The sequence below is a fragment of the Notamacropus eugenii genome, chromosome 7 (genome assembly GCF_028372415.1).
Source record: "Notamacropus eugenii isolate mMacEug1 chromosome 7, mMacEug1.pri_v2, whole genome shotgun sequence".
Lineage (NCBI taxonomy): Eukaryota > Metazoa > Chordata > Mammalia > Diprotodontia > Macropodidae > Notamacropus > Notamacropus eugenii.
In genome coordinates, this window is record NC_092878.1 from 103,389,526 (window position 1) to 103,416,737 (window position 27,212).

General features: G+C 39.1%; 1 protein-coding gene, 1 long non-coding RNA gene and 1 pseudogene across 2 annotated transcripts; 1 reads left to right on the forward strand and 2 right to left on the reverse strand.

The window, feature by feature from the left end:
• Positions 1–1,851: 1,851 nt before the first annotated feature.
• LOC140514035 (caspase-3-like) lies at positions 1,852–19,899 on the reverse strand. Its single transcript, XM_072623998.1, has 7 exons — positions 19,838–19,899; positions 11,463–11,532; positions 8,472–8,593; positions 5,976–6,104; positions 5,540–5,715; positions 3,648–3,783; positions 1,852–2,329 (listed from the first exon to the last, which is right to left on the reverse strand). Exons 2-7 carry the CDS (start codon positions 11,513–11,515, stop codon positions 2,100–2,102), a joined length of 846 nt encoding a protein of 281 aa, XP_072480099.1. The 5' UTR covers positions 11,516–11,532; positions 19,838–19,899; the 3' UTR covers positions 1,852–2,099.
• LOC140514726 (acyl-protein thioesterase 1 pseudogene) lies at positions 14,485–15,216 on the forward strand (annotated as a pseudogene).
• Positions 19,900–22,572: 2,673 nt separating the features above from the next.
• On the reverse strand, positions 22,573–26,414 carry LOC140514036 (uncharacterized). The gene is made up of 2 exons (XR_011970432.1): positions 25,355–26,414; positions 22,573–25,041 (listed from the first exon to the last, which is right to left on the reverse strand). It is a non-coding gene; the product is annotated as an uncharacterized lncRNA (long non-coding RNA).
• Between the last annotated feature and the right edge of the window lie 798 nt (positions 26,415–27,212).

Sequence of the window (27,212 nt, forward strand, 5' to 3'; positions counted from 1 at the left end):
AGGGTTTCCAAATTCTTACAGCCTTCCTTGTTACAGGGATTGTTTTATCTGTTTAACTTTGCTAGGAAGGGGTTGTAGCCCATGTCCATGTTTGTTTCTTTTTAATTTTCCCATTTTGTAGCATTGTGCATCAAATTAATCGTTTGTTGTTGATTTTTATCTTTGCTCTGGAGGCAGCAAGGTGGTTCTGTTGACAGGGTCAGGAAGTCAGGAAGATCTGAGTTCAAATATGACCTCAGATGTTTATTAGCAAATTAAACCTCTAGCTAACTTAATTTCTTCATGTAAAATGGGGATCATAATCACACCTACTTGCCAGGGGTGTTGTAAGGATAAATGAGCTAATATTCATAAAGCACTTAGTGGTACCTGGTAGGTACCTAATAAATCTTTGCTTCCTTTCTTCCTTCTTTCCCTTCTGCTCAACAAAGTCAAGTGAATGATCTTAAATGATTTTAAAGTGCCTCACACACTGGTAACAAAAACTTGCTCTTTGTTTTAACCATGTCCACATCTTCCAATTCTTCCTTTAAATGCAATTATCTGGCATGATTGGGAAAATTATGGCCTCTAGTTAGCTGGACTTTGGACCTTGTCTGATGCCAGGACTACCCTACATGAGAAAACCTACCAAAACGTACACTTCAGTGGGCTTTTGAGAACCTAGGCTCACTACATTTCAATAAGGCATCATAACAGGACTCTATGGAAGAAAACCTCCCTTGTAAATGATCTTGTAGCTACAGTTTAGTACAAGACTGTGAAGTTGTCTTCCGTTGCATCTGAATTTGGAAAAGTTAACTTTTGAAAATGGTTTTTCTTGATCAGAGAAGAGCTCTGAGGGAACTTACTTTCTCTCCGAAAGCAGACACAGCCTCTCTTTTCCTCTTTAACCAGTAAATCTAATTCACCCCAGCAAGAATGGGCTAAATAAGACCCAGGGAAAGTTATTTACTGCCTTGCCCTACATTCTCAGAGGGACTGGCATAGAGAATAGGGGTGTTGGAGAACAGCAGTAGTGTACTGACTTCATAAATTCTTGTATGGCAATCATAAACCATGTGTCCCAAAAAAGGGAAGGTCATCTCAAAAAGAATTTTTAAGAGTGAAAATGGCCAGTCAGGGCTATGTTTGGTTGGCAATTGTGTCCCACCCTATGGGAAACTTCCTAATTATGGAGGATGCAATGGTAAAAATCTTAGGGGTATGGAGGTTTTCCACCACAGCAAAACCTTGGAAGTCAAATTGAGACCAGTTTCCAAAGCCCATAGTGTATCCCTGAGTGCAAGAATGGAATTTTAATGTGTGTGTTTAAAAAACTTCACACATCTCCCTTGCTTATTTCCAAATGTGAATTTTGCAAGTAAAAGCCTGCCACTGCCAGTCTCTAGCAATATCATGATTCTGGCAGAGGTCCAGAAAGTATCATCATTTATTGTCACTTGAAAAAAATTGAATGCATACTTGTAAATTCACTTTAAGAAAAACCAAGGTCAGGATGACGTGAGCTCACTTGTTGGAAGGAAATCCCAGAACGGAAACCCCACTTATGCTGATCTGAAGCTAGTCGAAAATGTAGTCTTCACTCCCTGGGGTACTCAGAGGTGCAGTGACTTGCCTGGAGTATTATCTCAGGTAATGCTGCACACTGGGTCTTCCTGACTCCACAGCCATCCTTTTACCCACTATGCTATGCTACCTTTCATAGTTAAGTAAAAAGATACTGTAAAAATGTGTTAATTTTTCCATAAGCCCTCCAAAATCCATGACTGTATGTCACTAAGAAGTGTCCTGTTTCCTAAGTCTCCAATTACTCAAAGTTTTGAAGACACAATAATAAATAATAAATGCCAATATTAATTTGTTTTTATTTACATGTCAATATATTAACTCCTAATTAGCTTCCATTTCAACTACCTGAAACTGAGGTAGCACTGGATTGGTTCTATTAAATGCAGAAATGGTGATTCTCTCTCCCAAACCCCACTAACGGCCATACTGTGTTAGGGTCAAAGTGTGCAACTTAAATCACCAAGGAAATGCACCCCAGACCTATTATTCACTGGCTTTGGCATACAAATTAAAATGCATGGATTGTCTTAGGGGGAGAAATATAGTTCCTTAGTAAGCATGGACATAATACATGGCACCTGCTTCTTTGCATGAAAGGTTAAGTCTAAGGAATAAGACTCAAACTCTAAGGCAACCTTCCTGTTGACTCTTGTAAGGATTTGCATAATCTCAAGCTTGTGAGCATACTGTCTCAACACTGCACAAAGTGACTGGATAAACCACGAACCATCTCTTGTATTTCTCCAAGAATAGTAGCCTACAAAAAAAAACACAAAATGCACAAAGTTTCAAGAATGACCATTACTGAAGTAGATTTCACAATTCATTACATGAAGTTACTGAGAAAACTATCCAAAAAACAAGTATGAATTCCAGTTGGCTCCACTGGCCATGGAAGTGAACCCTCTTTCTGCCTTGGGACAGTGATATTGATGGATTGGAAGAAAATCTGCTATGTACTGCCTTCCCTTCCCCATATCACATCCTCTTGTGGTGAAGAAATTCAAGGAGGACTGCCACTGTACATAATGCATTTCATCTTGGGTCCTCCCATTCCCTCTCCTTCTCTAGAGCTTTAGCACAGTGCCTGACACATAGCAAGACCTTATTAAGCTTGTTGACCTGACTCACTCAGACTTCTCCTTGCTAAATATCATTTCCAATGGAGAGGATCTAGTGAACAAGCCAAAGACAGAAGCAATACCTCTTTCCCTTTCCAACTGACCCCACTTTCTCCCATTCTAAGAGCTGGATGACTGGGTAATTTGATTCCATCAATTTACTAATAATTCATGTGTTCTGTCAGACACACTGCTGATACTGACACAATAATAATGACCACCAGCTCTTTGGCTAGCCCTTGACCATGTGTCCATGCATTCTCTCTGCTGAGAGGCAAAATAGTGGACAAATAAAGCTGTCAGAATTGGGTTCAATTCCTGCCTCAGAGGGCAGCTAGGTGAGTGAGCAGGGTGACAAGGGACCAAGCCAAAGAGTGTGAATTTCCTCTTCTATAAAATGAGGACTATACAACTTGCCCTATCTTCTGCAGAAGGTTATTAGGAAGAAAACACTCTGCACAAGTTAAAGTACCATCGAAGTGTAGATTATTGATATGAATATGCGATCTAGGGTACTACCAAGGATGATTACCCCCATTTTACAAAGAGCAATGCTGAGGCAGAGAGAGGTTAAATACCTTTCCTATGGTAACTGAGCTCTTGCATGGCAGAGTTAGAATTTCAACTTGGGGCTTTTGATCCCCAAGCACCATGGTTGCTATATTATGTTACTGTATTCATTTTACCATTAAAGGCATAGTGATGAATGTGATATATTCATAAGAGCTGAGGTCAGAGGTCAATCATATATATGGTCTGTGATTACTGGACACAACAAATTAACTGGATCCCACTGGAATTAAAATAATGACAACAGCCTTTGTAATACTAGTGTCTAACCAATTGAGGTATAACTCTTCCTATAAGCATTAATATGCACAAAAAAATCATTCTCATAGTGATAAATTATTTTCAATATTTAACAGATACCAATTTTGCGCAACCCTTTCTTACCTGGGGCTGTAGAATATGCATATAAGAAGTCCGCCTCAACAGGTATTTTCTGCCACATTACATCCTCATCAGCAACATCGTCAACAGGGCCACTGTCTGTCTCAACACCACCATCTAATTCCGTGCTTCTACATGCCTGGTTAAAATAAAAATACCATGTCTAAAATTAAGAGTGAATTTTTAAGATTTTGAAAATCATTAGAATGTTTCCTGGGCTTTAAATTCTAGGTCAGAAATGACTGGCTTCATTTTTTGTTTTTAGCTCTCTTTATAGAGAACAGGACAGCCCAAAGTACGGTCACGCGGGATTGGGCCTCTACCATCTGCTGGACTAAAAAGAATTTATGTCTTTCCCAGTTGTTCATTCAGTTTCAAGGACTTCAAGGGAGAAAAATTTTTATCCATTTCTAACTTGGCAAAAAAAAATATGATTTCATAAAAACACATGGTCAGGTTTTGAGTTTTCAAGTCATTATTTTTTTCTATCTGTTGCCTTCCAGAATCAATACCCAAGTTTTTCAGAAAACTCTAATCCTGACTTTGTCTGACATGTACTAGACCATTTACCCCTTTGTGATTTTTAAGGGGGAAAGACATCTACAACTAAATCTTATGTCCTGTTATTTGAACTATATTAGCTATAAAACACTGTTATGGGAAAGTAACTTCATGCCGTGGTCAAAGTACATTTGAGTATTTCTATAAGATTGGGACTGGACCTCTGATTTCATTGATACAGGGAACTTGCAGGTAAGGAAACTCTCTCTACCAATGCAGGTTAACACTTCAGTCTTTGAGAGTGGCCTAGAACCCTGTGAAGTGTATTGATGTGCCCAGGGACAAAAAGACAATCTGAGTTAGGCAGCACTTGATCTCAGGGCTCCTGGTTCCCAGGCCAGATGCTCCCTTACTATTTTATACATGAAAGAAAATCATAAATACCAGTTTTTGTCAGTGGACCAAAATATCAATTTATCTTAGTTATTTAGAAGAATTTTTGAACAATCAGAAATAATTTATTATTTTAGGAATAGAAGTGAGTAGGTTGTTAGCTTAGAATCACACAATCTCAGAAAAGAAAGGTGACTTCATGTCACCTAACCTAACCTACATCTGATCAGGAATCTCTTCTATTACATTTCTCGTAATAATTAATCATTCAACCTCTACTTGAAGAGCTCTCCCAAGGCAGCCCAGGACACTCTTGGACTTGGACATGCACACACACACACACACACACACACACACATGCACACATGCACACACACACTTCTTATACTGACATAATTATCTGCCCCTCTGAAACTGCTACTCACTATCCCAGGTTCTGTCCATTAGGGCCAAGTATAATAGGTCTAACCTTTGTAGATGACATCCCCCCCAAATACCTGCAGACACCTATCTTATCTGTGTCAATCTCATCCCCTCCACTTTAAGAATACACACAGGAACACACACGATGTAGATTTAAGTCCCTACATCAGCCTGACCACACTGCTCTCAATGTGCTATAGCTTTTTACGATCCTTCCAAAAACATGGCTCCCAGAAATAAATACAATATTCCAGATGTGTTCAGACCTTAGTTTACGTTCTATACACTGATACGCCTATATACATGGTATCGGTATTTAACATGTATCTATGATGTGCCACTCAATTGTCTTAAAAATCAGACAACTCAAGATCTTCTGGATTTATTGTTGATGGGAATGACAGAGATAAATGGAAATCAGTAAACTAACCACTGAATTTCACTTTTATTTCTACCATTCTTTGTTTAGTGGAGGTTTCAAATAAGTTTCCAAATTAAGATCTCCTTGAGAATGAGAAATCTAAAGGACTTTTGCAAAATCTACAAACTGAACAAACAATCCCCAAACAATGTTTTACCTGAATAATAAAAAGCTTTGGTTTTCCTGTTAGACTTCTACACTTATCCCCTTTAAAGAAATATGTTAGTTCTTTCAGTTCAACAGATCCATCCGTCCCATAGATGATTTTTTCTTCACCATGACTTAGAATCACGCAAACAAAACTGCTCCTTTGACTGTGATCTTCTTTAGAAACTTGGAATATATTTAAAAAAAACACACACACATCACTTCAGAATCAATTCTATGAGAACAATAAAATGAGAGAGGATTGGATTGGGACCTTAAGAGGTGCTCTGGTTCAGTTCTTGCTTTTTAAGAAGTGAGGTACATTTCAAGCATTCCACAAAGTTGGAATGTAAATTCATGTATAACTTTGCAAAATCTCACCCTTTCTTCCTTTGGGATATGTCTAATCATGAGCACAAACTTGCAGTCATTCTATAAGTTATTACCATTTTCCATTATTTGCTTCATTCCTTCACATGTCACATCTTTTGTTTCCCTGACTTCATACTTCAAGTTCTCAAATGTTTCCCTCAGGTTTGCTGCATCTACATCTGTACCAGAACGAGTTGGCATGTCTGAAAAGAAAGAGAATGTTTAGTTGCAGTTTCAAAATAAACTAGTGTTTGAAGGCAGGTGACCAAAGATGCTGCTGCTGATAATAGCCAGTATTTATTAAGTACCTACAATGTGCTGAGCACTTTGCTAAGCATTTTACAAATATTATCTCATTAGATCCTTACAGTAACCCTGGAAGGTGATATTATTATCACCATTTTACAGTTCAAGAAACTGAGGCAGACAAAGGTTAAGTCACTTGCCTAGGGTGACAAACCTAGTAAAGTGTCTGAAGCTGAATCTGAACTCAGATCTTCCTCACTCCTGCCTCAGTGCTCATCAGTTTTGCAACAAGGCTTTAAAGCTGTTGTCCAATTGACAGATGGCTAAAGAATAAAACTGTCAGTTTTCACAGGAAGAAATTCAAGTTGGCCATATGAGAAAATGCTCCAAATTATTAATAACTAGAAAAATGCAAATGAAAACAACATTAAAGTTTCATCCCATACTCTTCAGATTGGCAAAGTTGACAAAAATGATGATTTCCACACCTGTGGGAAAATGGGTATTGTTAGAGTAGCTGTGAGCCAGCTCCAACGTGGAAGTTTGGGATTTCCAGCCAATGTGGAAAGCAATTTGGAACTAGACTGCAAAAGTTACTAAATCGTGTATATTCTTTGATCCAGTGAGTATAGACTTACTCCACTACTAGATGTATACACCAAAGAGATCAAAGAAAGAGGAAAGGGGCTCGTGTGCACAAAAATATATTTATCAGCTCTTTTCATGAGTGCCATAGAACTGGAAACTAAAGGTTGTCTCTCAATTAGGGAAAGCCTGAACAAATTAAAGTCCATGAATATGATGGGATATTGTGACTGGGCTGTAAGAAAAGATGAAGGGGACAGTTTCAGGGAAACGTGAGAAGGCTTGTATGAACTGATGCAATGTAAAGTGAGCAGAACTAGGAGAAAAATTTTTATATATATACATTTATATAAATATGAATTTATATAAATACGTATGTGTATTTATATATATATATACATATATAAATATACATATCAGCTGCAATACTGTGAAGACAAACAGATTTGAAAGACTTCAGAACTGTGACCAAAATGATGACCAAGCACAATTCCAGAGGACTCACGATGACACATGCTAGTCACTTCCTCATAGAGGACATGGACTCAGGTTGCAGATTGGGACATTAATGTTTTGGAAAAGGTCAATGCAGAATTTTGTTCTTCTTGAGTATGTATTATAAGTGTGGCTTTTATTCTTTCTTTTCCAGGAGGGAAGGGAAGAAGGACAGAAGGTAAATTTTTGTTACCTGAAAAACATATATCTAATTTAAAAAAAAAAGAAAGAAATCAAGAGATCAAGTCAAAGGTGAAAACAATTCATAATCTGCTCTTTTGAATACAAAATCAAGCTCTACTTTGATCATCTTAATAAAAGTTCTCATTATTCTCCACTAGAAAAACGCTGTAGCTACTTAGCAGTTACGATAGTTTAGCTGACACAACATTTTGACTCCTAACCATATTAAATCTAATGTTCTCTGATTATTTCCCAAAAATAATAAAAATTGCTTTTTGTTAAGGACAAGCTAATGTATTTCCCTTGCATTACCCATGCCTAACACCTGGCTCAGAGCTAGGGATAGAGAAGGTGCCCAAATTTTTTTAATAGAAATACTAGCTATTGTTCTAAACCACATGTCTTTGTTTCTTGCATCATTTAGTGTGCTGTGCTCCAGCTGATATTTTCACTGCTAGCTATTTTTTAGCAACAACAATATGTTGATCTTAATCTGAGACCGTGGGAGAATAACACCACGGTGGTGGAGTCAGAACACTGAGGCCCATTTCTGCTGTTCACTGGCTGGGTTTCCTTGGTCAGGCCTCTCTGTACCTTGGTTTCCACCGCTGTAGCACAAAGGAGCTGGATCAGACAGTCAGAAAGGTCCCTTCCAAATAAAAGAGCATATGTGTCTAGTCTCAGTCATTTTGTAAATCATGGTTAAATAATGAAATGATACCACAAAAGAGAAATCCAAATGAATCTGTAGCCTTGTTCACCTTTCTTCATGGTGTTCTAACATATGAAAGGTCAGTTTCTACAAATAAGGGAGTTCAACCAGATGATGACTGACCTCCCTTCCAACTCTCTAAGACCCTTTGATCCTTCTAAGTAAAAGCTGCAAGGAAATCCTAAGGAACCTAAATTCTGCCCAAAAATGTTTAGAATAATTTAGCCACTACCATTAATGTTACTGCCTGTTCTCTAATGCAGAAGTTGTTCCACATCTTTGAAGGCATTAATTTATCCACTGTGGCTCATGGAATGTGGAGAAAAGACCAAAACATTATTGTACATACCAGTGTTTGGGTGAAAGTTTTTATTATTGATTATTACACATAACCCCATTTCTGGATAATCCATTTTATAGATGTCTGATGACAGTCCAGATTCTGCTGAGATGCTACCATGGAAGATCTTTCTGTTTGGAAATGAAATAACATATTTTGTAGGTAACACTCCACAAGTTACTCCTTTCTGTCTAGTTTTAGAAAATTTAATATAATTGGATTTAACTTATCAATAAAACATTCGAGAAGAATCAGCTAATTCATTCAGATTAACCTGGTAAAGTCTTAATAACAATTACTTACAAGATCCAAAGGAAACCAACAAAATCTAGAAATAAAATTGAAAAACTTCTTTTTAAACTATTAAGCTCAATTATTTGGACTGATGTTTAGCCATGGAACAAGTATTACAGATACAATAACGCACTAACATGGAAAAAAATACATAGCAAAATATAACAATACAAATAGCACACAGTTAAGGAAATGAGGGCTTTAGACGGGGATGCTATGATATAAAGTCATCACCAATATTAAAAATCCATGCATTTGATTTAGAAAACAGTGTTTTTCAGGCCTTCAAGCAAAGCAAGGATAGAATAATCAGAGAAAAAATCTTGGACCCAGGAAGAGAAGTATAGCAGTATGGGAATATCCAGCATTCAGTATCTCACTAGCATCTGAGGTCAAGACACTCTCATTCATCTCCAGTCTCTCCCTACCTCTCCTGGCTTCTTGCCTGCTACCTGTAAATAACATCTATGTCTTCCCCGTCTTCAAAAACACCCCTCCCTTGATCATCCCTGCTTCTTATCAGCCTATAGAGCTCCTCCCACATGGCTAAACTCCTGCGGAAGGCAGTCGAAGATCTCTGCCTCCACTTCCCTTCCTCTCACTCTCTTCTGAACTCTCTGATGTCCAGCCTCACCATTCAGCTAAATGCACTTTCTCTAACCTATTAATAATCTCTTAATTGCTCATTCTAATGATCTTCTTAAAATCTGTATCCTTCTACATTGTCAGGTTTTCAGTGCTGTGTTCTCTCTCTCTCTCTCTCTCTCTCTCTCTCTCTCTCTCTCTCTCTCTCTCTCTCTCTCTCTCTCTCTCTCTCTCTCTCTCTCCTGGTTCACCTTCTACGTGTCTGATACCCCTTTGGCTGAATCTTCACCCACTTCCATTTACAAAGGAACTGAGAATCCCCCAATACTGTGTCATGGGCCCTCTTCTCTTCCCCCTCGAAACTATTTTATATGGTGATCTCATAAGCTCCCATGATTTCAAAGTGATTTCCAGACCCATATATCCAGCTCTCCCCTGATCAGTCCTGATCTTTAACTGCCTCCTGAACATCTCAAACTGGATGACACTGTAAACTCAACATGTCCAAAACTCAGCCCTCACCTCTTCTTCTGTCTTTCTCACATCTCACATATAAGTCTGCTCCTCTCATCTGACAGTGCCACCAATCTGGTACATGCCCCCACATCACCTCACACCTGTGTTATTGAAATAGCCTGCTGCTTGATCTTCTGGCCTTAAGTCTCTCCCCATTCCTGTCCATCTTCCACTCAGCTGTCAAAGCAAGCTTCCTGAAATACAGGTCTGGCCCCTCTCCCCCAACAAACTTTAGTAGTTTACTATTACCTCTAGAATCAAATAGAAAATCTTCTGTTTGCCTTTCAGAGACTTCCTAAACTGGTCCCTTCTCACCTTTCCAATCTTCTTGCCCCTTACCTCCCTATACATACTCTATATAGCCCATCAACACCGGCATCCTAGTTGTTGCTCACACAAGACCCTCTCATCTCTCAGCTGTGTTACCTTTAGACTGAGGCTGGAAGGGCCCCTGGCTGAAGCTCTGAGCTGCTCCATTGCCCAGCTGGGCTGGTTCACTCCTCCTTAGGCATACAGTATTCCCAGGGACTCTCCATGCTGGGGACAGACTTAGTACAGGCATCTGATTTAGCCCTATTTCAGTTCAGAACTTTTAAAATCCAAAGAACCATGAGCCCCAGCCTCCCAGTAGCACAGACTGTAGGCCTGAGCCATTAAGCCTCTCTGGCTAACTGCATTTTCACTGGCTGTCCCCCATGCCTAGAATTCTTTCCCTCCTTACCTTGGCCTCCTTGCTTCCCCAGCTTCATTCAAGCCTCAGGTAAAACTCCACCTTCACTAAGATATTTTTTCTGATTCCCCCTTAAAGCTAGAGCTGTCTCTCTGGGATAACCTCTCCTTCATTCACTATATATCTTGTTTGTACATTACATAGCTGCCATCTAGCATCTCTGTCATTCGACTCTAAAGTCCTGCACAATAGAAACTATTTTTTTTGTCTTTCCTTGTGATGCCAGCATTTATAAAGTGCCTGGCTCATAGTAAGCACTCAATAAACACTTGTTGACTTGACTTGTGTTAGAATTTGTATAGAGTATTTGATGTGCAAAAATGCTGAGTCATCAAAAAGGTTACCTTTATTCGGTATCTTCTGTATTAGTAGGAATGAAAGCACCATGCCACTTAAAAACTAGTTATAGATTTAGAGTTGGATAAAACCTTACAGGTCACTGAGTGAGGCTCACTTGTTTTATAGAAAGACAAACTGAGGCCCAGAGAAGTAAGTCACTTACTTAGGTTCATAGACTTAGCGTCTATTTTCTCAGACTAGAAGAGGAATTCAATTTTGTACAATTTGAGGTGTTAGAGAGATACCCAGCAGGCAGTTGGAAAAACACAGACTAGAACCACTGGGAAGAGATAGGCTGGAGTTGTCAATCTGAGAATCATTTTCATGGTGAACTGAAGATATGGAAATAGAGCTATCAAGGAAAAGAGTGAAGAGATAGCCAGGACACCAAGGACAGAGCCTAGCCAACTGGAGGTAGTATGGTGACTTTCTCTGTCAATTAAATAGGTCACATTGGCATTACTTGTTTTATTATGTTTAATGCTAGTTATGAAGTTCTTTTCAAGAAGATCTAGAATTTTTATGGAAATACTTACACTCCTGCACTTCGGATGGGTTTTGAATCGACTGTGATTTCAGTATTTGCCATGGTGCTTCTATTATTGACTAGAATAGTGAAAAAGAAAACAGAAAAGTTAATCAAAAGTACTCATAAAAATATCTGACTACTCATTTATGTCCCTTATTTTCCCCAGGCCCCAACAAATCATCTTGTGTTTCACAAAACTAAAGATTCTAATCGTTTAGGAAACCAACACTTTGTCTAGCATAAAGGTAATGCAAAATTATAGTTCGTTTGTTCTTTGTTCCAAATAATCAAACTGTTTGTGGAGGAATGGGAAAGGGACTCAGCACTATTGGTGAACTGAAGGATATCTTCAAAATATCTTTCCAGAAACAAAAAAGTTGTAGTGCAGAAATCGTGAGAAAATGCCTGTGAAAAATAAAATTCATCTCACTGCCTTCCCTCATGAAGGCAGCTATGAGTTAAGAACCTGAAGAGCATTCCCACCAAGGATCCTCTGTTTCAAGCAACATTAGCATTACTTGATGTAAAGAGATGGCAGTTGTAACAGACACACTGGCAGTAGGACCCTGGACTTTTTTAGGGACCCTTAACTTCTCACTGCCCTGGACAAGAAAGTGGGAGGTGCCACCTGCATCGGTAGAGGGGTCTTCTTCCCCAGAAGATCCCTTTATCACTTACATCCCAGGTCCTCCCCCAAAACCCCTTATCTGCTAATTATAGTTTTAAGCAACAAGCAGCTCTAAGAATTTTTCTTCAAATGCCACATTTTTTTTTTCTCTTTTGGTAAAGGTGAGTGGTAAATACAATGGACTTACAACCTATCCGTTCTCAAATATAGACTCTCACAGAAAAGTACACAAATATCCTTTACATGATCTTACCAGCATTTTCCCATAGAGTAATCAGCACCCTAGATAGAAGAGTATTGATGAGTAACATACTAACATCTATATATTATCTAAAGGAATGATGACTTCCTTTCCTGCTGAAGTCAATATGCATTTATTTAGGAAGAGAGATCTCATCATGAAGGCTTGAGGGAAAAGTCTCCCATTAGAAACATTTGCTCTTTTAAAAAATTATATCATATATCAGAAGAATTAATAAACAGAAATAAGGCAGATGATTAAAAGGTTATTTCTGCTTTAACATTTCTGTACCTGCTCTGAATGATCAGTTATTGAAGACATTTTAGTTAAAACTGTACCTTCCTTTGAAGTCATACTGATAGCTATTTTTAAAAATTAAATGGTTACTGGCAAAAGCAGTTTTGAAGATGCCTCAACAACCAAGGTTTATCAGTCATAACTAACTGAAGAATGTAAAATCTCAAAATGAGATACAGATATATACAATGCTTCCTGTACATATGAGTGAGGATCACTCATATTATACCTTTTATATCCTCTAGATATATTCATGGTACTAGTGCTGTGTGGAATTACAATGGAAAGAATGTAATCCTCAGGAAGAAATTCAAATCAGAGCAAAGTGCCAGGCCAGACAGTGAGGGAAATACAAAGTTTAGTTCAGTTAAGGACACCTGTAGCAGAGGTTCCCAAAGTGGGTGATACCACCACCAGAGGCTGCTGGAATGATTGGGGGTTGGTAGTAGCCTCAGGTGCAATTAGGGGGTGTTGAATAAAAATAAGGGAGCAGTGGAAGCATAAGGAAAGAAGAGAAGAGAAGAAAATTTTGAACAACCATTTGTACAGGTTTCATCTGTTGTGTAACAGAGTTAAAGTCATAGTGATTACATTATTTTCCCAATGAACGCATAAAATGTAAGTTATGACCCATCAGTGGTCAAGTTCACAGACAGATCTTTACAAACAAGTGTTGGCAAGTAAGCATGTTGTGCATTGTCAGCAAGTCCAGCATGTGTCTGCAGGAACATATGCATGTAAGGGCTTGTTTACAGTATGATACCATATGGTTACATGATGCAACACTGTGCTATCAAAATTTCAATGAAGAATAAAACCCACAAATTGGCAATAAATTATTAAATTTAAGATACATCATTTCAAATTTTTTTTGAAATGATACAAATTTCAAGGGGAAAAAACCATTCCAGAGTTAAAGAAAATAGACTTCTAAGGGGGCACAGGATAATTTTTTTAAAAAGGGGTGGTAGACCAAACGAGTTTGAGAACCTCTGATCTAGTAGTATGAACATACCAAACAAAGAATTTGGGGGTGGGGAGGGAGAAGGTCATTACCAACTGAGGAACAAGGAAATCAGGGAAAGTATTCAGGAATAGCATATGGCATTATGATAACCAATAATAGCTAGCATTTACATAGAATTTGTGGCTTGCAAAAGTGCATCACATATGTTGTGCTAAGTAGGGGGATGAGTACATATAGAGTTAATGCTTTTAAAACTATTTTTGCGATTTTTACTTTGACATTTTCATGTTGATGTTGGTCATTGTTTTAATACATTCGGAACCACTAACGGGCTCTGAGGGCCAAAAATAATGTCATGGATCTAAGAAGAACTGGGCCTAGGACCCTTCAGAAACTGTGTCACTTCAATCACGAGGTAACATTGTGGGATGAGTACTTTAAGAGGCAAATACTATCTGTATATTATTATGAAAACTGTTTCGACTCAGACCCACTGAAAGGGTACCTGAATTCGATTTCTTTGAGAACTACTGAGTCAGAGGACTACAGAAAATGATCTTCTTTTTCTTCATGCTGACCAAGTCACTTAGTTCATTGTGGGACACTGGTGATGATCAGCTCAGTTTGTATCTCCCCCATTTCTCCTTCTTGAAGGAGTGCCATTATCAGCTAAAGTTTGTAGTGCTATTCGTATCATGGTACACATCAGTAGAAGTACAGAGCTGAAAAATTATTTCTTATGGCCCCCGCCCCCGGCGCCACGCGCCCTCGAGCCTGGGCGACCACGCCTGGTCAAGGGAGCGTCGGGGAAACGATGCTTGAATGCCCTCTGTCACCAGGCCGTCCTCCCTTGCTCCCTTCCAGTTCCGAAGCGGGTTGTCGCTGGAGCCCAGTGTATGTGCGGTAACAACATGTCGGCGCTGCTCCTCGCTATAGTGCCCGCAGCCAGGAGGGCCAGCGCCGCGGGTGCTTTTCTTCATGGATTAGGAGATAGCGGGCATGAATGGGCAGAAGCTTTTGCAGGCATCAGAAGTTCACACATCACATGTATTTGTCCACTCGCACCAGTTAGGCCTGTTAGCCTAAACATGAGCATGGCTACGCCTTCTTGGGTTGATATCATTGGACTCTCTCCTGACTCACTAGAGGATGAGCATGAAATGAAACAAGCTGCAGAAAATATTAAGGCTTTAACAGAACAAGAAGTGAAGCATGGAATTCCATCTCCTAGGACTGTTTTGGGAGGATTTTCTCATGGAGGAGCTTTGTCTTTGTATACTGCTCTTACATCACAGCAGAAATTGGCTGGGCTTATAGCCCTCAGCTGTTGGCTTCCACTTCGATCTCCATTTCCACAGGGTCCCATTAGTGGTGTTCATAAAGATATTTCTATTCTCCAGTGTCATGGAGACTCTGGCCCTTTGGTTCCCCTTATGTTTGGCTCTCTCACTGTTGAAAAGCTAAGAACCTTGGTAAATCCATCTAATGTAAGCTTCCATACCTATGAAGGCATGATGCACAGTTCATGTAGCCAGGAAATCTTGGATGTCAAGCTTGATAAGCTCCTACTGACATCATGTAAGAGGCCTTCTATAGAAGTACACCAGCATCACTGTAGTCGGGAATAAACCTTTTCACACGCCCAGTCCTGAAACTTCACTTCTACTACTGAAGTGTTACTACCAATTGGCAAATACATGCCAATAATACAGACGAAATAATGTCTCTTGGGAAAATTATGGTCTTTCAAGTTTCTATACATATATCTGTATGATATAAGTCATAAAATATACAAGTATTATAACAAATGAGGCAGCTGAGTTGTCTCCAAATGTAACTCAGCACACTAAGACAAAACACTGCAGCCTGACTCTTTGGATTAGATCATTCCAAACAAGTGTTAGTGTGCTTAATGAAAACTTGTTCAGGTATAAATGAGCGGTAAAATAGAATCACTTTATGCGTGCTGTGACTCAGTGTAAGGATTTACTCCAAAACTGCTTCGTCACCGTGCATCTCTTCTGTACTTTTATATATGTATTCATATATGTGTGTGTATAATTCATAATAGGAATGAGGTGAATTATCCCTGAAATTATGGGATAATGCTTCTCATTGTCAATGTATAAGTAATATTGTGCTCTTCCATCTTAATGGCCCTTCTGCTTAGAGACCAGGCTCTGTTAACCTTTTTTCAAAAATCATTTTTGTCTCATTTTTCCTCTCGGATAATGAAACTCACTCTTCCCATATTATCCCTCCTAGCAGACCAAATATTTTCTTCATACCAAGGCTCTCTGGTGTTAATGTGTTGCTGTGAATTGATACCCTGAATCAGACATATGGTACATTGGATACATTTATTTGATAGGAACAAAATACATTGTTTTTAACTTTCAAAATTGCTTATTTCTTAAATTGTATATTAATGCAAGCTAAGATCCATTTAGGTCAATAAAATTTACAGGTTGCTTAACGAGAGAAATTTCAAGATTTTATTTTGCTGTAATCAGCTGGAAAATATATGTTGTCATTCCACATCAAGTAGTTTAAATGCTTCCTGGACTTTGGTCCTAAAGGATTTCCTTTACTTTGTTGATTGGAGACTAATAGAGTAGAAATAGCTTATTTTGCTTTGTGAAAGGTAATGTTTTGCCTTGTTAGAGCAAGTTTTTATATATCTGAGGAACGTACCTTTAAGAAAACTCAACAGAGAAAAATGCTAAGAACCTTTTATTCATACCTCCATATCCTGGAACATTTAATCATCGTTTCAATTCTGAAAATTCCTTGATGATCTTCAAGTTGATGACAACTCTCAAATTTGTTATGAACACGAGTTAGATGTTTAATTTCAATTACTTTCCTGTCATGGATATAGGAATGCTTGAGTTTCAGTAGATTAATTTGCATTTGAGGTTCTCTGTTTTATAGATAGATTCTAAACCAAGCACTGTCGAAAATTCATTAGCCATCACCAGAATTTGCTTTTTTTTTTTAATGGTCAATTCAGCAATGTGAGATTCTGACTTTTTCAAATGCCTTTTTAGAATTAATGTTTGTGCAAACATAAAAAAATGATTTTTATATAGATAATAGTCTCAGATCATTTGGAAAACTCTTAAGAGGCAAATTTGTTAAGGAACCAATAGGACTGTGTAACTAGTCAGAACCCTATAACTACCATTGTGTTATTAGAATACTTTAAGATAAAACAGAAAAGTATGCGTGGGGTTTTAATTGTTCTATTGTATTGCTATGTTATCAATGCATCTTTATTAAATAGGGGCTAATTAACACATAATGGAAATAATTTAGTAATGTCCTGTATGGAATGTTAATAATGAAACCATAAGTTTAAGGTACGGGCTTAAAAATTTAAAACAATCATTTACTGAATCACTTTATTTTGAAAAACATATTCCCCAATTGATAAATGGTCAAAGGATATGAACAGGCAATTTTCAGAGGAAGAAATTAAAGCTATCTATAATCATATGAAAAAATGCTCTAAATCACTATTGGTTAGAGAGATGCAAATCAAAACAACTCTGAGGTACCACATCACACCTATAAGATTGGCAAACATGACAGAACAAGAAAATGATAAATGCTGGAGAGGATGTGGGAAAGTTGGAACACTAATTCATTGTTGGTGGAGCTGCGAGCACATCCAACCATTCTGGAGAGCAATTTGGAACTATGCCCAAAGGGCTACAAAAATGTGCATACCCTTTGACCCAGCAATATCGCTACTAGGACTATATCCCCAAGAGATCATAAAAATGGGAAAGGGTCCCACATGTACAAAAATATTTATAGCAGCACTCTATGTAGTTGCCAAAAACTGGAAGTCAAGGGGATGCCCATCAATTGGGGAATGGCTGAATAAATTATGGTATATGAATGTAATGGAGTACTATTGTGCCATAAGAAATGATGAACAAGAAGACTTCAGAGAGGCCTGGAAGGACTTATATGACCTGATGCTGAGTGAAAGGAGCAGAACCAGGAGAACTTTATGCACAGCAACAACCACAGTGTGTGAGAGTTTTTTCTGGTAGACTTAGATTTTTGTAATAACACAAGAACTTCTTACCAAAAAAAAAAAAAAAAAATCCCAATGGAGGATCTCAAGGCAAAATGCCTGCCACACTCAGAGAGAGAAATATGGAAGTCACTCACATATTGTAGCAGATCGTGTTTGTGTATGTGTATGTGTTTGTGTATCATGTTCTGATTTGTTATACGATTTCTTTCATTTATCTTAGTCTGACTACATAGCATAACTATAGTGAAAATATACTCAATAGGAAAGTATATGTAGAATATATACAGAATTGTATGCAGTCGTGGGGAGGGAGGGGGGAGTGGGGGGTAGGTGGGGGGGATAAAATCACAATTGTATGGCAGTGATTGTTAAACATTACAAAATAAAAAAAATAAATAAATAAATAAATTGGGAAAAAAATAAATAAATTGATCTTAGCTCTGTTTCTCAAAAAAAAAAAAAAGAAAAACATAAACTGTTTTAGTTAGTATGGAAATCAGTGAAATATTACTTTATTTATAGTAAGAAATCTCTTACATTCCGCTGAAATGTTTTCCTATAGAGGGAAAGGTGTACATCTTTTTCACAGTTTCTATCAATGTGAAATAAAGTTTAAAGCTGACATTTTTGTGAATGCTCTTTAAAAAAAATTATTTGTTATTACTCGAGGGAAAAAGCAGTATATTGAGCTCTGGATTTTGGATTAGGAAAAAAAACAAACAAACACCTGGATTACAAAATTTCCTAGAGTTGAGACCATAGCCTAAATCACTTAATCTCTCTAAGCCTCAGTTGCAACCTCTACAAAATGGTGTTAATATCTATCTCATTAATTCATAGGATCATAGATTTATAGCTGGAAGGGATATGGATCTAACCCTTTCACTTTGCAGTTACGGAAATGATAGCACAGGAAGATAAAGCCAAAGGTTGCACAAATACAGTAAGGGAAATTAGGCTTTCAGTCCTAGTCCTATGACTTAAAAGTATAGCATGTTTTCCCCTGCACCACGTTGCCTCTATCCTGCCATCTTTCATCCAGGATTGTTTTGGTTAACCTAGTAAGAGACTAATCAATTCACATCATTAAGGAAAATGTTATGCTATTTCATTATGAAAATTAAAATTATTAATTGCTTTGTTTTCTCTGGTTTTTTTATCTATTAGTGGAGTTTTTTGGAGTGACACAGAAAAATATCAGGGGAGATTGCAGAGTGGTTTTGGGAAAACAATTTACTGCTGCAAAAAAATGGGAAAGAGTGGTTAAATACCCAAAACTAATGGTTGTGATTGAATTGGGTCAAGGAGCAATCAATCTTTACTTCATGTTGGATGAAAGTTCAACATGCTGTTACAATATGCCCTGAAATTCTGTTTTCACTTCCTCAAACACTCTGTGCAAACTGGGAAAAGCAAAACCAAAAGTCAGAAGGGTACAAAATACTCAGAACCAAGGTGAGGGATATATGTATTCTGCTTTTGCATAGACAGCACTTTTAAGCCAAGGGTTCAAGTCACTACCCTTGGACCCTGGATACTCTTTGAGGAATACATAAATCTAACCTGACAGTCTTCAACTGCTACCTTTGTTGCATTTTTATATTGTTACAATAACCCTCCATAATTCAATTCTTTTAAAGATCCTGTTTGCTACACACCTTCAAACTAAAATTTCCTAGAAGTCTTAGATACAGTTAGTTAATTTTTAAATATGGATAATATCTTCGAGGAAAGGGGAAAGGAAAAAAAAATTGTTGTTTGAACAAATAGAAGAGGAAATAAATAACTCCGTGGACAATTGGGCTCCATTAGATAAACTTTATGGTCTGAAAAATTTCAAATTGCCCTGATCCCAAAGGTAAAATTGTTCATGTGCAAGTATGGGCTAGGTATCATAGATACATACAGGTAGAGCTGCAATACCATTATAGGTATTTAGCAGAGCCCCTTTTACAGGTAAGAAAACAGACTCATAGTCCTCTGATTCAAAGCCCCTTGGCTCTTTCCATTGAATCACCCTGTGGAAAAAGGACAAGGTTACACACACACACAGACACACACACACACACACACACACACAGGTAGCAGCAGCAGCACCAGATAGGTGCCACACTCAGAAGGGAAAAGAGAAGGTGCAAGGCGGCTCCCATTCGAGGATCCGACAAAGGGGTAGGGGGGTTGGTGAGTGCTGCACTTACCTCAAAACAACAGAAGCCTGGAGTAGTCTGTGCTGTGTGTACTGCACAGCTGCAACCACAAGTATTACAGCAACCACCTGGAGATGGGCTAAGACCCACCCCATCTTTCCCACCCAGGCAGAGCCCTGCCCTACCACTCCTCTTTGCAGGAAGGACCTAAGGACCTGCCTCCCTTTTGAAAGATAAACCCTACCCCCAACCTTATGATTCCAAGGTGAGCCTACTTCTCTGCTCGATCATACTTCCCTAGAGACAGTTTAACCCCTACCCATTGCAGCTAATCCAAACCAGCTTTTGTTTCTTGAAATATTCTGTGGAGCTCTTTCTTTGATCATGGTTTTCAGATAGTTAAATAATTCTTAAATTATCTCTCCTAGATCAATTTTCCAAGTCATTTGTTTTTCCAATAAGATAGTTCACATGGTCTTCCATTTTTCATTCTTTTGACTTTGTTTTATCGTTTTTTGATGTTTCATGGTGTCAGCTTCCACTTGCCCACTTCTAATTTTTAATAAATTATTTTCTTCAGGGAACTTTTATACCTATTCTTTTTTTATCTGGCTAATTCTGTTTCTTAAGGAATTCTTTTCCTCAGTGAATTTTTGTTCCTCTTTTCCCATTAGGCCTATTCTGTTCCTCTTTCACACTTTTTTTCTTCTCCCTCTCTTTCTCCCTCCTTCCCCCTCTTTCTTTCCTCTCCTCTCTATCGATACCCCCCTCTTTCTGTGTGTTTCCATTGAGTCATCCATCTCTCCTTTCTTCTCCTTCTTCTCTCTTTTTCGTTCCTTCTCTCTCTCTCTCTCTCTCTCTCTCTCTCTCTCTCTCTCTCTCTCTCTCTCTCTCTCTCTCTCTCTCTCTGTCTCTCACACACACACACACACACACACACACACACACATCATTCAACCACCTCCTGTTGCCACTAGAATCTAACAAAACTCCCCTATTTGGCATTTAAGACACTTTACAACATGACCTTTTCATACCCTTCCAGTATTACACTATTTAAATTTCTTCTGAGTCATTCTGAGTGGCCCCATTTTTGTCTGGTTTTGTTTGTTTTCTGGGAGTATTAACCACTCTGTTCGGAAAGGTGGGTACTCTGATCCCATCCCTTTCCCTTTGTTTGTTTTTTTTAAACCTGCTGTTTATCCTTCATTTTCAAAGAGGATCTTTCAGGTTGAGGTCTTGACTTATAAGTGAATTGGACTTCAGTGAGGCAAAGTTGTCAGTCTCAATCTCACTTTCAGAGTCATCAAAGTCCACTGGCAAGACAAAAGTTGAGGCAACTGGTGTTGGCCTGGGAGGCAGTGGATGACCTTGGCATCTTCTATGTCTGACCAAGCTCTAGGAATTCTACAGCACCTGTTTCATTTGCCTTCTTGACTACTGGAACAAATTGTTCTCATCTGCCCATTCTGCCTGGGGGGAAAGTCTTCCCATGTGTGGGGTAAACATTCCCCCTAACTCAATGGATGAGGACTATCAACCACCCTCAATTTGATTTAGTCCATCAGCTGAAAGGGTTTTATCAAGGTGTGGTCACTTGGAGCCACAGGTAAGAGCTGAGTGACAAGCTGGACACCAAAGATGGATGAGCAGCGCTGAAAAGGGGTTGGCAAGATGACCCTCCTGAGATGCTAGTCCTCAACACCCCATGTACCTTCTTGTCAGCACTTAGCCACATGCCTTTTCATTCCATCCCATCCCCCTCATCTCTAATCTCATTCCCCTATGATGTGGCAATGGGAGAGACACTATCACCTACCCCATTTTGGAAACCTGTACCTTTCAGGATTGTCTTGTACGGATGAACTAACTTTTAATTTTCAAAAACAAACAAAACCACTGACTACTTAATATAAGCCTCTAGACTAATGCCATGCCTCTCACAAGACAAAAATAAATCTTTAAAAGGAGTCTATTAAGATTAAAATGGTTCAAGATATAACTTCAAAATGTAACATTTTGGGTATAATTTCATAATTTTCATAACTACAAATCATCATATAAAACACTTCTGTACTATAAGCAAACTATCCCTCCCTGCACTTTGGTAGTGAGTATTTGTGATGGAAGAGGGGATCTCAGTTTTTCAGTAAACCAATTCATCATTTTAGAATTTTATAAGATTTGGAAGCTTCTTTCATAGGACTGATAAGATTTTATGACCTTTACCCCCAAAATAGCCTCAAGGAACCTGGCAAGTTAACAGATAGGGAGATCTTTGCAATCTCTGTCTCTGTCTCTGTCTCTCTGTCTCTGTCTCTCTCTCTCTCTCTCTCTGTCTCTGTGTGTGTCTCTCTCTGCCTCTCTCAATTAAAAGGAGTTTTTTAATCATTTCAAGGCAACAAGACCTTGAGAGAAGCTGGGCCATGGCAGCTTACCTTTACACAAACACACACACACACACACACACACACACACACACACACACTTGCACCAACTCTGCATTTATAGACAATTTTTCTTATTAACAGCAAGACAATCCTGATAGGTACAGGTTCCTGAAAAGGGATGGGCCATTGCTTCTCAACTCCTCTCCCTTTGCTACATCATAGAGATGGGAAGAAAACCTTGTGTGGGTATAGTATGGCTGTGTGTTGACTAGCAGGTAATACAAAGGGCAAGTGGATGGATCAAAGTACACACCTCTCCCAACAGACCAGGTGACACTTCTCCCAAGACCCTGGTGCACGTGACCCTGAAGTTAAGCAAGACTGGAGACAATGGAGTCACTCTGGCTGATTCAGCACAATTTCAGTCACATTTTATTTCTTCTCCTTCTGTTTCCTTCACATGGGTTCTTCCCATACCTGGAACACTCTCCCTCCTTGCCTCAACCTCTTGTAATCCCCATTTTCTGCAGTTATCTAGAATATATCAAGCACTTAGTATATGCTAAACTCTGGGGACACTGAGAAAAAGAAAGAACAATTTCTGCTCCCCAGGAGCCCACAGTGTAACGGTGAAGACAACATATGAACAACTATATGCAGACATGCCACAAACTGGGTAAATTGGCAGTCATCTAAGGGTGGGTTGGGAAAAGTTTGAAGAAAGTGTGGCTTTAGTTTGAAGGATTCTAAGAAAGTCTGGAAGGGGTAAAGAGGATGGGGAAAGTTCCAGGCATGAGGGAGAGCTAGGGAAAAAGGCTTGAGTTGGGAGATGGAGCGGCATATGTGAGGAATGACCAGTGACACTGTATTGGAGAGAATGACCAAGGTATAGAAGGACTGGAAAGGTTGGCTAGTGCCAGGTTAAGAAGGACTATGAACCAAATGGAGGATTTCATATTTCATTCAGAGGGAAATAGGGAGATAATGTGCTGGGGATGGAAGCTCAATTCCAGGTGGACAGTCTCGGGCGCGTAAAGGTGGGAACTTCTAAATCATAGAGTTCTCACGAGGCCCCCCTAGGAAACGACTGGGAATTGAGGTGAACCGAGCTGTCTCGTGTATTTCTGCCTCTTCCCGTGAGAAACGTGATGGGAGAGAGCTCTCCCCGCCCTCGAGATTGTCCCGGATCTGGGCACACTATTGTTATCTAACAGCACGGTATTCAGATGCAAACTATGCTGCTGGAGAGTTTAAGTAGGATCAGGAAAGCCTGAAAGTTCCCTTGGGCAGAGGGGCGCAGAGCGGACAGGACAGAATCCTCTCTCCGCTTTCCCCTCCCCCTCTCTCCCCACTTATACTTCTACTTCCAATCTCTTATTGTAAGATCTTTGCCTCCTTGGGAGATTCTTCGCTTCCTCCTAAGGAAGAATTCCCCTGCACTTGAAACTAGACCCTGAAATAAAGCTCAACCCTTGTTCGACTCTGGAATGTCCTTTCTCTCATACGAGCATCCGGTTTGGCCAACCGAAGACCTCCGATAGAGGTAAGGGAAGACTCGGGTAGCCCTCAGGCCTCTAGGCCTGGCAATAATGGAGTTCAAATGTGTGTGTGTGTTTGTGTGTGTGTGTGTGTGTGTGTGTGTGTGTGTGTCTGTGTGTCTGTGAGGGTGAGACTTGTTTGTCCTTAGCTTTTGGAAGATGGATGTGACAGCTGAGTTGAGGATGGACTGAATTGGAGAGAAACATAAGGCTTCAAGAATAGTAGTCTGGAGTGAGGTGATAAGGACTTGATTCCTTCATGTCTTAGCTTATGTGTCATCTTTCTGGTCTCCCTCAGTTTTTAGGAAACCCACTCCCAAAGCTACCTTAACCTCACTTTGTTTATACTCAAGGTAGTTCATCCATGTCTAAGAAGGCAGTCTTTAACTCCATCAAAAGTAAAATGCAAGTGGAGCTTACAGAGGTAAGATTCTTGGCTGCGTAAAAAGACAGATGAAATGCAGTTTTAAACAGATAGTAACAATCCAGAATGCTTTTACGATGCCCTAAAGGCTATTTATGGAGCAAAGACTTATGGTCCATCTCAACTACCCAGTGCTGATAGAGCCACATCGATTAGTGATGAGGACATGATCCTGTAAAGACTTCGATAGCATTCTCAACAGACCATCATCAACCAAGGCTGAAGCCATTGACCATATGTATACTTAAGACTGGAACAAGTCCCTGTCTAGCCAAACTTCCAATTGAAGAAGAGATTTTGAATACTTTTAAGCTCCACTTGCATGACAAAGTACCTGGTGCTGATTTTATTCCATCTGAGATTTGTGTGGCAGAAGATCCACTGCCCCTACAAAAGCTGACTGATAAGGATGCCTCCACTGACCACCACTATAAAGGATAGGGAAACAAGTTGTCCTATAACAATCATGGGGTGAGGGAGGGTGGACAGTGGTCTCTTAGTCATTGCTGGGAAGATTCTTGCAAGAGTCCTCCTTAAGAGGAAGATCCTTTATCTGGAAGATGGTCATCAACCTGAGAGACAGTGTAGTTTCAGAAAAGGCCAAGAAATAGTCAATATGGCTTTTCCTGTCCAACAACTCCTGGAAAATGTCAGAAGCAGAACAGGTCTATACAGAGTGTTCATGATCTGACCAAGGCCTCTGATACTGTCAGTCATGAGGGCTTGTAGAAGATCATGGTAAACTTTGGTTGCCTGGAGAAGTTCATCAGTCTTGTACCTCAGTTTCATGATGCCATGTTTGTACTGGCTCTGGATAATAGACAATGCTTTCATGTTTCCCAGTCACCAACGGATAGAAGCAGGGCTGTGTGCTTGTTCCCATGCTTTTTTGATGTCAGACACCTTCAATGAGGATGAAAATGGCATCAAGGTCAGCTCTTTCACTGGTGGTAAATTATTTAACTTCAAAAGCCTAAAAGCCAAAACTAAAATAGAGGGAGAGTTGGTGTGCAACGTTTTGTTCACAAGTGATTGTGCACTCAATGCAGCCTCTAAGGCTGATATGCAACAGAATAAGGATTTATTCTCTGCCCTTTCTGCTAATTTTGACCAAAATACAGGTTCTCCACTAGCCAACACTACGCCATCTACATTCATGGAACCATCAGTTACAGTAAATGGAGAGATTTTGAATACTGTGGATAAGTTCACTTACCTTGGCAGTATGCTTTCCAGGGATGTACATGCAGATGATAAGACTGACATACTCATTGCCAGAGCTAGCTCAGCGTTTAGGAGGAGCTGAAGGAAAGTGCAGAAGAGAAGAGGTAAGGACCAGTCTCACTGAACAGTCAGTCCCTAGTGAATGAATGCAGGTTTTTTTCTATGGCAACCTATGAAACAGAAAAACACAAAACAGCTCCTGTATCGCACCCTTCTCTTGGGATGGTGACAGTTATGGAAAAGCAGGCAAATGGTGTTAAGACTCACACCAACTAATGGAAAAAAATAATGAGTTGCATGATTACTGGGGAAAATGTTTCAGAGATCAAAAGCTATAGATCCAGGTACTAGACAGTCTTTATAAGAATACTCTAAGCAGGGGCTGCCAGTATTTTTAATGAAAATATGAGAAGGGGTAGGTAAACTTTTGTAATTAATATTCTATAGTCAACCATATCTTTGCTATCACATGATTAAGTGAAATGTTTATTGACTCTACAAAAGAATTAATTGAGTAGAACAAAATGCCACATTAAGGGCGCTCCTGTCAGGGTTAAGGTAATAGAAGGTTTAGTTGATAGACCCAATACAGATAATTTTGTCGATTCTTTGATTATTAATAACAAGTGAGACATAAACAAGTGGCAGAAGTATTTGCCATTGTTATGGAAAATATTGCAAATGGACAACAGAAAACCTTATATTGTATAGCAAAGATTGGTCTTTCCCCATCAAGAATTAAAGAACTTTCCAAAATACTATATTTTTCTAGGTCATAAGAGTGAAAAATAAATGATAAAAATCAAAAGATGTGATCCTTGCATGTTCTCCATTTCCTTGCCCTTTGTCATCTAGCCTCCTTCCCCCTCATTGACTCCTATACCCACTGTTCACATTGGTCAACAAAGGACAAAGCTGGAATTTTCAATACTTGACATCTATTAACAGGGGAAGGTGTGTTTGGAGGAGGCACGATGCTGCCATTATTTGTGTAATGCTTTAATAGTTTATAAAAGTACTTTGCCGGGAACAACTCCATGAGCTATGCCGTTAAGTAAATTGACCTAATTTACATGTTTCTTTCTGCTGCTACTGAACTTAGATTCCCTGTTTAATGTCTGTATGTCAGCATATTGTTATCTGTATGTTATATAGGCCCAATTTGACTTGATATAAGTGTACAGGATATAAAGGGTTTTAAAAGTCAAACAAGATTTTATATCTTATCCTAGTGGTAACAGGGAGCCACTGGAGTTTATTGAATGAGGGTACGGAATGACACAGTTAGACTTGTGCTTTAGCTAGATAACTTTGGCACCTGAGTGGAAGTGAAATGGAGTGGCAGGGAGAGGCTGGAGGCAGGGAAAATAACCAGACAATCAGAATAGCCTACACATGTCACATGTATCAGGGCAATGAAAACCAAATAAAGAAAAGAGGATGTATATAAAGATGATATGAAGATAGAAAATATGAGAACTGGCAACAGATTGGGTTTGGGGAGTGGGTGGTGAGAAATAGTGAGGAGCAGAGGATGACACCTATGTTGCAAGTCTGAGGAACTGGGAGGATGGTGGTGACCTCAACAGTACTGGGGAAGTTAACAGAGGAGAAGGCGTTAGGGGAAAGAGAATGACTTCCACTATGCACATGGTTGATTTTGAGATGTCTATAGGGCATACAGTTCAAGATGTCTAAGATGCAGTTGACTATGGGACAATGGAGCTCAAGAGAGAGGTTAGGGATGGATATATAAATCTGGGAATCATCTTCATGGAGGTAATAATTGAATCCATTGAAGTTTTTGACACCAACCAAGGGAAAAAAATATAAAAGGAGAAGAGAAGAGG

Excerpts from the sequence above, each read along its gene's own strand:
- LOC140514035 (XM_072623998.1), bottom strand. The coding sequence starts at position 11,515 with ATGGCAAATACTGAAATCACAGTCGATTCAAAACCCATCCGAAGTGCA. Across the intron at positions 8,594-11,462 it reads CCCATCCGAAGTGCAGGAGT|AAAGATCTTCCATGGTAGCA; the intron begins GTAAGTATTTCC and ends ATTTCCAAACAG. Across the intron at positions 5,716-5,975 it reads GAAGCAAATAATGGAAAATG|TTTCTAAAGAAGATCACAGT; the intron begins GTAATAACTTAT and ends ATATATTCCAAG.